The sequence below is a fragment of the Cervus canadensis genome, chromosome 29, assembly GCF_019320065.1.
Source record: "Cervus canadensis isolate Bull #8, Minnesota chromosome 29, ASM1932006v1, whole genome shotgun sequence".
Classification (NCBI taxonomy): domain Eukaryota; kingdom Metazoa; phylum Chordata; class Mammalia; order Artiodactyla; family Cervidae; genus Cervus; species Cervus canadensis.
In genome coordinates this window covers 43,494,699-43,507,709 of record NC_057414.1, presented here as the reverse complement: position 1 = coordinate 43,507,709, position 13,011 = coordinate 43,494,699, and the positions used below count along the sequence as shown (strand labels likewise).

The 13,011-nt window shown below is 44.6% G+C and overlaps 1 protein-coding gene across 1 annotated transcript in view; it reads left to right on the top strand.

Moving 5' to 3' along the window:
• TESMIN (testis expressed metallothionein like protein) overlaps nt 1-13,011 on the top strand; it is a 40,185-nt gene that overhangs the window by 10,033 nt on the left and 17,141 nt on the right. The window contains exons 5-6 of the mRNA XM_043452370.1: nt 1,483-1,559; nt 4,262-4,356. Coding sequence (XP_043308305.1) covers nt 1,483-1,559; nt 4,262-4,356 — 172 coding nt within the window. The remainder of the gene's footprint in view (nt 1-1,482; nt 1,560-4,261; nt 4,357-13,011) is intronic.

The window sequence follows — 13,011 nt, the reverse complement described above, 5'->3', positions numbered from 1 at the left end:
TTTAATCATCATGAGTTCTGAAATAACTATCAAATGCTGACTTATCTGCCACTGGTTTATTTAGAAACTTCTTTAAACTGGTGCAATAATAATAAATAATATATAACTACTTGATTACCATCAAATGACTTATGGATGATTAAAGGAAGGTCAAATGACATAGTTTTAAGGTTGTGTTTACAAAAGTTAGACACACTCGAGAACTGGGCATCTCTGTGTACTATGTACATAAAACTGGGCATCTCTGTGTACTATGTACATAATTGTGTTACCCTAAAGCTTGAATTAACCAGAGTATTTCATTACCATATGATTCATTGACCTTGTCATAATTTAAGTCAATGTTAAGTCCTGATGCCATTTCAGTGAGCCTTTGGAGCCCAGGGCAAAAAGACGGAATGTGACTCCTGAGAGTCTCCTTACCCAGGGACAAGCAGCATGCCTCCAAGTCATTCACTTTTCTATGATGCAATGCGCCTCCAGGGGCACTCTGCTGCACACCAGCCGTGGGCTTTCTGGCTCCAGTCCCCGTGGGTCAGAGGCAGCTCTGACCCTCTACACAGGCAGAGAAGGCTTCTTTCCCAATTCCCTTCCTTCTGGAACACGACAAAATCCTAATGCCTTAGATCATCTCCAGAAGGAAGATTTACATAATGTTCTCCTCATCTGTTTCCTTGCATATCATCATAACTGCTCAGCCCCCAGCCTAGTTTCCTTTGTCGCTGTGTACACATTAAATATCACCATGAAATAGATGCATTCAGTTACGTAAATCTCAAGGAAACACCACTCAAAGGAGGCATAAGCCTTCAGCAGGTGGGCAATCAGGAGACGTCTCCTGTCACTCCAGTTCAAACATGGAATTTCACAGGGACCGTAGTCTCACGGTGTTCTTCATGTCACTCTTAGACCAAAGAAATAGGTATCGGTTCCAGTCTTAAGTAGTTTGCTCCCAATGAGCGAACTATGAGTTTTTACACCCTATGACTATTTACATAATCCCAATGTAAATCCTAATGAGTGTTTACACCCTATTGAGTTAGCAGCAGCAACAGCAAGTTAGTACCTGAGGAAGAAGACACATGAATTGCAAGTAGTTCATGTGTCATCCTACAGATGGTGCTGTTGCTTCCTTTGGAAATGTGACGCATCTAGTGCCTCCCCGGTGAGTGCTGCAGCACTTGAGGGCACCGTGACCTGGGCACTGACATTTCATAGCATAACATCCCTGAAAGCTCAAGTTAAGTAGCATTATGAGAAAGAAAAAAGGTGTAATAAGTAAAAACAAACAAACAAAAAAACCCAAGCTGAAAACAGTGACCAGAAAGGTTTTATAGAAAACATGAATAGGATCAAGAGAAGTATAAATGACTTTGCACATGTTAAACTCATGATACCTTATCATTTTTGTACTTTCTTCCATGTGCAAGTGGAAAAGGAACAATATATACTATCAATTAATTGTAATTGTCTTCCTTACAGATGTCCCTAAACCCATGACTACTTTAGTAGGAAGATTTTTGCCAGTACCAGCAAAATTAAATCTCATTACACAACAAGTGAGTTATTGCTTTAATAAAAAAAAAATACAATAGGGTATTATTGTCTCTTGAAATTTTGATTGCTGAAGTTTGAATTACTCAGAAAGTATATTTATCCTCTGTTTTACAGTCAGTGGTTAAACCGAGTATCCAACACCTTCACCCCATGTCAGGCACTGGGAGTAGCAGAGTGAGTCTAAGACCCCCTTCTCTGCCAGCTCTGTGAGACGACCTGGCCATCCCTATGGCCTTTGGACCCTGGTTCTGCCCCATTTGCTGAATGTGTCCTTTGTGGTCCTGACACCCATCAGCATGTACCCCTCACTTGGTCTAGAATATATTTTCCACCTTCCTCCACATCAGGAAAATGCTCTTTAGTTTAAAATGCTTTTATGATTACACCATAATGTGCATAGATTAAATATAAGACGAATGTACTCTTTTCCTTAAGTGTTGATGTAAGATGTCCCCTCTCCAGAAGAGCCTTCCGTACGTCCCCAGTGTAGACGGCCACTGGACCATCTGTTTGATTCTCTGCACAACACTGTCCCTGTCTTGTGTTCTTCAGTTTGTTTGTTTGCCTATATCCGCCCACAGGAATACACGCTCCATAGAGCAGAGATCTTGCAATTCTTGGTTATATCTGTGGACTGAGGGCTGGAGCAAAGCTAACATGTGTCAGGCCTTTGTAGAGGGTGGCCTTCAATAGGGCAGCATGCCTGAGCACTTGGGTTACATCAGTGAGCCAATATTAAGTGAATCCCCCAAAACAAATCAAAGCAGAACAAGTGGCTCTGCCCTCCCACAGCTTACATTTCAGTGTGGGAGACAGACAATGAGCAAACCTAATCAATAAATAAATTATACTCTACCCTGCTAGGAGAGCAGAGGAGGGGCACTGGAGGTGGGCGCCTGGGGAGGAGGAAGGCAGGTGGCGAGCTTAAGCAAGGTGGCCATGTCAGCGCCACTGAGACGGTGACCCTTGAGCAGTCTCGAGAGAGAGGAAGGGGTGAGCCTTGTGGCTGCATGCGGAAGAGCATGCACAGTGTGGGCTCAGCGCAAAAGACCTCTCTTTTTCTCTGCTTTACTTTGGGGCCAAACAAGAGAGAAGGAGAGAAATTATATCTGGTTTATTCAGAGAATTGTCTCAACTTCAAGAACTGTGAAATCATTTCCTCAAAAGAAGGCAAAAGTCCAGAGCAGTCTCCTCCTCGTGGACTGCCACGAGATGTGGGCCCAATGACTGGGCGTCTGGGTGCCTGTAAGGGAACAGTTGCAGTCACTGGCGAACACTTCCCTCTGGCAAAGCGGGGGAGAGGGAGGCAGAGCCTCCCAACTCCCCCAGGACCCATGAGGGTGGTCCTGGCAGTGACTCCCCTGTGAGGCTGTGGTGGGGGAGTTGTCATGAAGGAGTTGGACCCTGGGTGGTTTCTCAGTATCTTCAGGCCCCACCAGGGAATGATTACACACAGTGATGAAAGAAGCAGAAGAGAGAAAAGGAAGATAGATAAACTGTGTTTTCCCAAGATCAGGCTGCTTCTTTTTTATTTTTTTTTTTATTTTTTGGCTTCATTGAGTGGCTTGTGGGATTTTAGTTACCCGAAAGTGAAGTCGCTCAGTCATGACTGACTCTTTGCGACCCCATGGACTGTAGCCTACCAGGTTCCTCCGTCCATGGGATTTTCCAGGCAAGAGTACTGGAGTGGGTTGCCATTTCCTTCTCCAGGGGATCTTCCCAACCTACAGATCGAACTCGGGTCTCCCACATTGTAGGCAGATGCTCTACCGTCTGAGGCACCAGGGAAGTTCCCTGACCAGGAATCAGACCCAGGTCTTCAGCAGTGAAAGTACAGAGTCCTAACCACCGGACTACCAGGAAATTCCAAAACTGTGTTTCTTACATAAAGCTTGTTTTAAAATGTCAAGTTTTCAGGGAGGAAGGGACAAGGATAGGATGTTTGTGATATACACAAATAATTTCAAAATCTAAACTTATTCAACAGTTAAAATTTCTTCAAGCTTCTTTTAAGAAAATAAAGGTCAGTGTTGATTTTGCTACCCTTTCCTTTCCCTATAAGCCATGTGAATGGATAATATACAATAAAAGAACATGAGAACCAAGAAAGCAAAGGACATGGATAATGCAAAGATTAGGATACTGGTTTTTAATATGCTAAAATTGATTACAAAATTTTTATGATTAGATGAAAAAGTAATGGTTGCCAATGAGATTTCAAATGTGTTATACTAAGAACATAATAACTAAAGAACATGTTTAGTTTATATAAATATGTTATTGAATTTATTTCCAAATTTGTAGCTCATAAAAGTGAAAAAGAAAGATGTCTGTTGCAATAACACTGGGCAACCAGCTCACAGCTATGTGAACTGCTTGTCAGCTTGTAGATGCCTTGGCCCTGAATCCTTGGCCTGTTTCAGGCTTTGCCCACAGTCAGGCTTTCTCACCCCAGGGCGTCCTGTGGTCTGGTGGGTGAGGTGATTGGGGCTGGACTCCTGTCACTTCTAATGAAACCCTTGGCTGGAACCTGCTCAGGTGTTAGCAGAACCATGGTGATAACAACGCCTGGATGTTGCTGTAAAGGGATCGTGGTATAAATCTCCAGAAGAAAATCATTTTTGTCTGTACCTGGGCGGGGAGGTATAATAAACTTTTAAAATGTATACTAATTCAAATTATGCTTGCCTTTGACTTGACACAGCTTGACAGTGGGGCCTTACCATCTGCACTCAACGGGTCTGCTTTCCCCTCAGGATCAACTCTTCCAGGACCACCACCAAAAATAACTTTGGCTGGGTAAGAATTAAAAGCAATTGTCACTTTAATGTAAGAGTTTAAGAGGCTCTTGGGTACATTTGTGATTTTCTTCTGAGTTTTAAAACTAGCTTTACCTGCAAACCTTCATGACTTCTAAAATAGGATTTTTACGTTCAGCAGCGCACTGCCGGTGTTGCTGTGAGTATCTGGTTTGCGGTTGCTTGAAAGGCTGTCTGTAACCTTCATTTACTCCCGCTCTCTACCCAGCGTCTAGTGTCAGTGTTTCAGAGGCTTGCTGCCGGTCCTAGCTGTCTTGAGAGCACATTGGTTTAAAAGTGGCTGCTCTCTTTCTGTTTTGCTGTCATCAACACAGGTAATGGTGTGGCAGTCACTTAACGCTGACCGCAGTCTCCGTGCCTTTACGGCAGCCTCTGCCCGCTGCCTTTGCTCACGTTCAGTGGCAGGGTCCGAGGCACATGATCTGCAGGTGGACATGGCTGCACTTGTCTGGGACCTTGTCTTGCCATTTTAAAATCATGTCTGTAATTGTAACTAATTAAACTAACCAAGTGGGTTGAAACTTTCTTGAGTTCACACTCACGTGCTGTCAGTGAATAGAGCAGCCCCCTTTGTTCATGGAGCCATCTAGTTGGTTATGGAGGGGTCATCTCTTCCTGCCTCCAGATGTTGGGGCACACAGCCTAATGAAAAAATACATTTGAGGGCCTGAAAGAAATCAGGCCAGCAATTTAGGAAATGTATTCTGGTCTCTAGTGCCCCCAGCCTCCTGAAGTGTCTGCCTTCAGGCACGTCTTCGCTGTGACCTTGATGAGGGTGAGGAGAGTGAGATGCTTAGGTGAGCCACTTAGTGGTGTTCTGGTGACCTGGTGGGATTCAGTTAACACATACCTCTGCATCGTCGCCCAAGAATGTCAGTTGTTCATGTGATTTGCTGCTTCAGTCTTAGCAGCTGGTCGTGGAGCTGTTTGTAATTCTGTGCCACCTCAGGTGTTGACTCTCATTTAATTTGACTGACTAAGGCTATGGGAGCCATTCTCCTGGCTTCACTATCTTGGCATGATGGATCAGTGGTTGCTGTTGTAACTGGTTCTGTAGTCATGACTCATAATGTTTGTGGACCAAACAACTCTGTGAGCAACTTCTAGATTTGCTGATGGTATTACATCTTTGGTTACACCATATGACCCAGGATTTTCAGATCCTAAGGATACGTACTTTACCTTGCTTGTAATCTGGGAGCATCCAGCCCATAGTATTGCACACAACGTGCATTAGCATGTCTACCACACCCAAGGGCAGTCGGCGCTTCTAATACTTTATTTCATGTGTGCTCTCAGAGTTAGAGTGCCGTTTGAAATTTCTCTGTGTTGCAGGTTTTATACTTCTCCACAGAGGAGCGGCAATGAGGAAATGTTCATTCAGTGCATTTCCCCTTACTCCCACCCTCCCCCTGCCTTCTTCCTAGTCTCTACAAGGTTTTCTCTATTGTGAAGTAATTACGCAGGCCATAAAATATTTTTCTATTATAAATTATGTGCCAGGAAGGTTTGCCAGGAACAACATGAGCTTTGTTTTTGTATTTTTTTGCTGCAAATAATTACTTGATTTGATGTCATGCCACTGAATCAGCCAGATGATTATTATCTCTATATCCACAGTACTGATGGCATACTGGAATCTCTACCAACTTGTTAATTTGTGGCGAGGGAGCTGTCAGAAAACCGTTTGCAGGCTGTTTCATTCTGTATGAGTTCCCAACCATGACTAATTTGCTAGACCTCTTTAGATGCTTTGTTAGGCTTTTTTTTTTTTTAACTTTCACTAGACAACAAGGTCAAACAAAGGTGTCTTCAAAGGTGTGAAAACATTCTTCAAAGGTGAGAAAGGACATTCTGTCAGCCCATATGGTTTAAACGTTCTGAGATAGATGACTGAGATGCAGGCCAGCTTGGGCCTTACAGCAAGCAGTCCATATGGGTTCACCCCGTCACTATTCTTGAGATACAGGTGGTAAACTGGCTGACTTATTAAGTAGTTTATCATATGAATAAAAATTCATGTCCTGTAACTCTGCATGGCTTTAATAATCAAATTATCAATCAGACATTTACTGTGAATTCTGATATGTCCTTGATGTCTTTATTTTTGGTAACATAATGAACATTATAAAATTCAAGAGTCTGCTTCTCTGGAAATTTTTTCTTAAAGATGAGGTCATATCTCATGGTGTTAGTTTATTTATAATGCTTTTCTGAGGCAGAGTTGTCCAGATCTCCTCTAGTCCTTTAATTTTCAGGTTGGCATAGAAGAGTAGTCAAATATTATTAATATTAGAGCCATGGAAATTTTTTCCAGTTTAATCCACTGCAATGAACTTGTCCCTTTACTGTCCCTTCAGGCACTGTTTGCTCATCCCTGATGTGGTATCTTTGCTTATGCTGTTATTTCAACTGAAACATCCTTTTGATAAATAACAAAAAAACTTCACACCCTCGAAAGTCAATGTCAAGTTCTACTTCTCTCAGGAGTAGTTTTGTTTTTTCATCTCTATTAAACTGTCCTCGAATTTTATATCATTTATAATCTATATCATATAATTTGATAGTTGATTATATAATATCTTTTGTTCTCTAGTTTTTCAAGTATATATAGCTCATGCCCCAAATTATTCCTCTAGAACAGGCAGTGTAAATTAAAATATATGTGTATATATGTATTTTGGTATTCCCCTGAAGCGCTTATGACAGTCTAGCCACAAAGCGATCTCACAGTCAGTGCCTGTTGGCTCCTTCCTACACCATAGATACTCATTGAATTGCACTTTCTCCTTCCATAATTATGGTAGGTCACCACTGGAGTGTCTCCCTGGGCCCCTACCCCATTTTTAAAGGGAAGAGTTTTGGTTCCTCTGGACAGGTAGTGCCAGGCCACACCACGCCCCATTTTAGAGGCAAGGCTGAGGGCAAGAGTGGTGACATGGGTGCCCATGTCCCCCTCCTCTGAGCAGCCCACTTCTGATCCGGGCTGGGGGACCAGGGGCAGTGTAGCCGGATCTGCCACCCGCAGGCACACATGAGCATAGAAGGCTGCCACTCTCCTCTCTGTGAAGGGGAAACCAGACTAGATGAAGGATAAGTTAGTGAAGATTCAACAACATAGTGTGGCGGCATGATCTGAAAAATGGGAGCCATCTCCAGCAGAAGCAACACAGTAACTCAGCCAGGAGTCGGTGACCGTTTCCGGTTTCCAATGGGAGAGGGCAGGGCTCCTGAAACGGAAACAGACAGTGAGAAGAGAGGCGGGGGCCTGATGAGCGAAGCTTCCAGAGCATGGGGGCGGGGGGCCTGAGCCGAGGTTAGACTGCCCTCCCTGACTGAAGACAGCTGCATGTGTGAGGGCACGGCACACAGGCAGAGGGTGGCTCCCGGCTCTGCAGGAGCCCTGCCGTAGCTCCCGAGCAGACCAAGACCAAGATGTGGTCTTAGAAGCGGCCAGTGCTAGAGGCCAAGCCTGTACACACAGTCTCGGGGAGCAGGAGGCTGAACTCGAGGGCCGCGGGCCCCAAGGAGGGACAGCCCCGATCACAGCCGGTGCTTGGGCATGAGTGCTGCTCCTCCACGCCAGGATCTACCCACCACCGCACAGTGCCAACATCCCAAGTCCCCCAGGCAGCAGTGCTTCTGAGCAGCACTTGGGAGCTTGTCCGTTTCTTAGCCCGCAGTTTAGCAGTATCCAGCACACATTCACCTCTCCCCTTCTGATGCCCCTGAAGATGGCTTCTGGGCTAATCCCCAAAGGAACAGTTAGGAGGGCAGTCCCCAGTACCCACATGATAACATTCAAAACTGATTTGAAAAATACAAAATTAAAAATCTATTTGGTGTGGGGGGCCACACACAATAGAGTTTTAAACAGATCAATGGAAGAAGCTTGGGGAAGGTCCAAGGCCCCAGTGATATGAAATATCTCTCCCTCCTCTGCTCCCCAAAACTGTGTGTGTCATAGTTGTAAACAGCCTGCCTGCCAGTGCAGGAGACATAAGAGACACAGGTTCAGTCTCTGGGTTGGGAAGATCCCCCGGAGACGAGCATGGCAACCCACTCCAGTATCCTTGCCTGGAGAATCCCATGGACAGAGGAGCCTGACAGACTACAGTTCATGTGGTTGTGAAGAGTCAGACATGACTGAGGGACTAATGCTTTCACTTTCACTTTCACTTTCCCTGGGGCCTGCGCCCTCGAGTTCAGCCATCTGCTCCCCTAGACTAGGTGTGCAGGCTTGGGGAGGGAGCAGCAATAGGGTCCCTGGGCATGCAGCTGGACCTGGCCAGGCTTGCTTCTCACATCGTGAATGTGCATGCTGCTCCATCTTATGACCTGGCACTGATAAATGATACCTATAACTCTCTGGTGTTGAGATTTTCAGTCTTTGTTCAAAAACACCAGCTGCTTAGCTAATTCTCTTTTTGAAGAGTAATGATCTGAATACATTTTCTTTTTTAATCTTTATAGAGTAACTCTTAGTTCATTGGACACAAAGTCTAAAAAGCCATGTAACTGTACCAAATCCCAGTGTCTGAAATTGTAAGTAATCGCAAATCCTTCATTATTAAATAGAAATAAGGTTGTTTAGAAGTCAGTAAGTGGAGCAGGGTCCAGACAAACATGAACAGCTAGTAGCATATATGCTGCAGTTAAGACTCAACAGCCATGTCCTCCTGCTCCTTGTCAACCTGAGCGACAAGAAACAGCACTTTCTGCATAAGCCTGCTTGGGATCTTTCGGTATTATCTTGACCAACTAACTTAGTAAAAGACTCTGCCTGTGCCTCCAGTGGTGTGATTTTCTTGGATTTTGGTTTACATTCTCCAGCCCCTCCGACAAGTGCTAAACATGGCATCCTTGTTGAGCATTAACTGTAACATTTCCACGTCTTAGTTTTTTAAAGCTGGATGAATTGGTTTACTCTATATTGAATTCTTCTCAGAACATTTCTCCCCCAGGGATGCCAGCTCCCGTCAGGGGTGTGGTAGGTCAGGTTGTGAAGCAGAATCCCAGGCTGGGGTGGACTGTGTGGCTGGAATAGGAGGTGGACTGGTCACCATGACTGGTGGCCCCATGCCCTTGAGCTCCCGTCCCCACCTGTCCTATGGAGATTCATTCATGCGATCTGTCTGCTCTCAGCTTCTGCCCTGAGTGCCCGCCTAGCTTTAAGTTACGTGATGGAAGGGGAGAATACCGCCTTGTGCCAATGTCTAACAACCCTAACCATGATCTCCACATGATTTTTCCATTGCAGAGCTCCTGCTGAAGTCACTGAGAGCTCCATTGATGGGACAGTGATGTGGGGGTGCAGAAGTGGGTTAAAATCCAGAAGTCTGTGAAACTCAGTTCACAAAACAAAACTGAACAAACAAATTGATTTTTTAAGTTAATGTTAAAATCTAGGGTTGACTGTATGTGAATACTGAGTTGTCGTTGGTTTAGTCTGTAAATGCAAGTCCTATACCTCTCTGAACATTGGACACACCATGAGACTACTGATCAGTTCAGTTCAGTTCTGTCGCTGGAATGTGAAGTCAAGTGGGCTTTAGAAAGCATCACTGCGAACAAAGCTAGTGGATGTGATGGAATTCCAGTTGAGCTATTTCACATCCTGAAAGATGATGCTGTGAAAGTGCTGCACTCAATATGCCAGCAAATTTGGGAAACTCAGCAGTGGCCACAGGACTGGAAAAGGTCAGTTTTCATTCCAATCCCTAAGAAAAGCAATCCCAAAGAATGCTCAAACTACTGCACAATTGCACTCATCTCACACGCTAGTAAAGTAATGCTCAAAATTTTCCAAGCCAGGCTTCAGCAATACGTGAACTGTGAACTTCCAGATGTTCAAGCTGGTTTTAGAAAAGGCAGAGGAACCAGAGGTCAAATTGCCAACATCCACTGGATCATTGAAAAAGCAAGAGAGTTCCAGAAAAACTTCTATTTCTGCTTTATTTGACTATGTCAAAGCCTTTGACTGTGTAGATCACAACAAACTGTGGAAAATTCTTAAAGAGATGGGAATACCAGACCACCTGACCTGCCTCTTGAGAAACCTGTATGCAGGTCAGGAAGCAACAGTTTGAACTGGACATGGAACAACAGACTGGTTCCAAATAGGAAAAGTAGTACGTCAAGGCTGTATATTGTCACCCTGCTTATTTAACTTACATGCAGAGTATATCATGAGAAACTCTGGGCTGGAAGAAGCACAAGCTAGAATCAAGATTGCTGGGAGAAATATCAATAACCTCAGATATGGAGATGACACCACCCTTATGGCAGAAAGTGAAGATGAACTAAAAAGCCTCTTGATGAAAGTGAAAGAGGAGAGTGAAAAAGCTGGCTTAAAGCTCAACATTCAGAAAACTAAGATCATGGCATCTGGTCCCATCACTTCATGGCAAATAGATGGGGAAACAGTGGAAATAGTGTCGGACTTTATTTTTGGGGGGTCTCCAAAATCACTGCAGATGGTGACTGCAGCCATGAAATTAAAAGACGCTTACTCCTTGGAAGGAAAGTTATGACCAACCTAGATAGCATATTAAAAAGCAGAGACATTACTTTGTCAACAAAGATCCATCTGGTCAAGACTATGGTTTTTCCAGTGGTCATGTATGGATGTGAGAGTTGGACTGTGAGGAAAGCTGAGCACCAAAAAATTAATGCTTTTGAACTGTGGTGTTGGAGAAGACTCTTGAGACTACTGATCAGGAACTCTTAAAAATGCAGCTGGGTGAGGAGGAAAGAGAACAGAGGGAAAGGCCTGGACCATGTGACATTGTCAAGCCAGAGGGGCCAGCCCAGATGGAAACTTCTGACGCAGTGGAGGATGAGGTGGTAGAGACTAGAGTGGACAGAAGTGGGGATGAAGGGGTTCCTGTGGACAAGGGCTGCCACGCTGCTGACTGGGTCGGTGGCTAGGTTGCCCAAGCCTAGAGGAAAGTGTACACTATGCCTGGGGACAGAGTGAGGCAGCTCTTAAGGACATGGAAATAAGATATCTCTAAGGAGGGTTACTTATTGATTACCTCATAATGGAAAGACCCAAGAAATAGCTTCTCGCCTAGAAGCAACTTTCCAGATTAATCGGTGACTAACGTGCTAAAGAGAGATCTCATCATCACAAGGGGACTTGGTCAGCATTGGAACAAATGAGAAGGCGGTTCAGAGTGTTTGTGGTGCTGTCCCGGGAGGGGAGACACTGTGTCTGGGGGCTGCGGGGGGCCGCCTCCTCCAGAGAAGTGTGGGTGCCTTGTACAGGGGTTGTGTAGCCCTCCCCGTGTGCCTCTGTACCTCTAAATTCACACTCATCACCAGTGACTTCGCTTCCTCAGTAGCAGCATCCTGAGAAGCAGGGGGCCCTGAGTAAAGGCTGTGAACATTAGAGGCAGTGGAGGGGATGTTATTTCCACCAAAAATTAACACGTGGCACTCTGAACAGTGCATCATCGTTTGGTTGGTGTCAATCTACCACTGAGAAACCAATTATCTCCAGGAATTACTGCTTTTGTTTGGAAAGGCTAGAAATGGGCATATCAGCCCAGTGGGCCTTGTCGGGGAGATCTGTGCCCTTGTGCTGGTGGCAACACCACTCTGGGTCTCCGTGTGCCACAGGTACCACCCTGATGCCAGTCGGGGTGGCTTCACCACTGTGGCTTCACTAGCAAGCATGCCATCTGCACCAGTTAGATTTCTACTCCCCGCAGCTGTCTTGTTCAAAGCAATGGAATCTAATTTTCTTGGACTCCATTTCTCCTACATTATTGGGAATCTCTCTTGGATAAATGTTAACAGAGATTACTACTAATTGGCCATTAATAAAGAGAAAACCACATTATTGTATTTTTTAAAAATCAAAGTGATGCATACATATGAGTAAAAATCAGTAGCTATATCTGATTACAATGGAGAGAAATCCATCATAATCCCCATCCCTCCCCACTCTCCAGACTTCTCCCTGGAAGCCACCACTTCAGTGACTTCTGTTTTCAGGCTTTCCAAACTTTGCTTCCATGTCTAGAAAGATCATCTACTGTCATCTTGCTGTGGGAGAGGAAGGGACACTCTACACTCAACCCCCTTGGCTAGAGCCACCACTTTCAGTTCCTTAGCTGTTTACCCTTGAAACTCAAAGTCATATATTTGAAACTTTTGTTTTTATTGTTGTTCCAAAGTTTTAAAGTGTTGGTAGCCAGGGATTTGCCAGGATGCCAATGAACAAAGAATGAGTTTAGAATATATATCATCTCAAGTCTTTTCAAGCATACAACTAAAATTCTAGGATACTACGTACCTGCGGGAATTGAACGTACCACAGATCATCATGGGTATTTTCTTGAAGAGTATTGTCACTTTCTTGTTAAGTGACAGAATAAGACTACCCACAGAGGGTGGGAATGTTGCTATCTGCCAGCACTGAAGCAGTCTGTTACCTCGAGGACAGTATCTTTAACAGATGATGCACTGGTGTTTCACAGCCAAGAGAGGGGCCACAAACCTCAAATGAGGGCTGTAGGCATGGTTTCCTGGGCAATGTGAGAGTGGGCTGAAGAAGGAGGACAATACAAACGCCTCATACAAGAATACCTAGACTGTGGACAGCACTGGCGACACAGCCTGAGCTCCT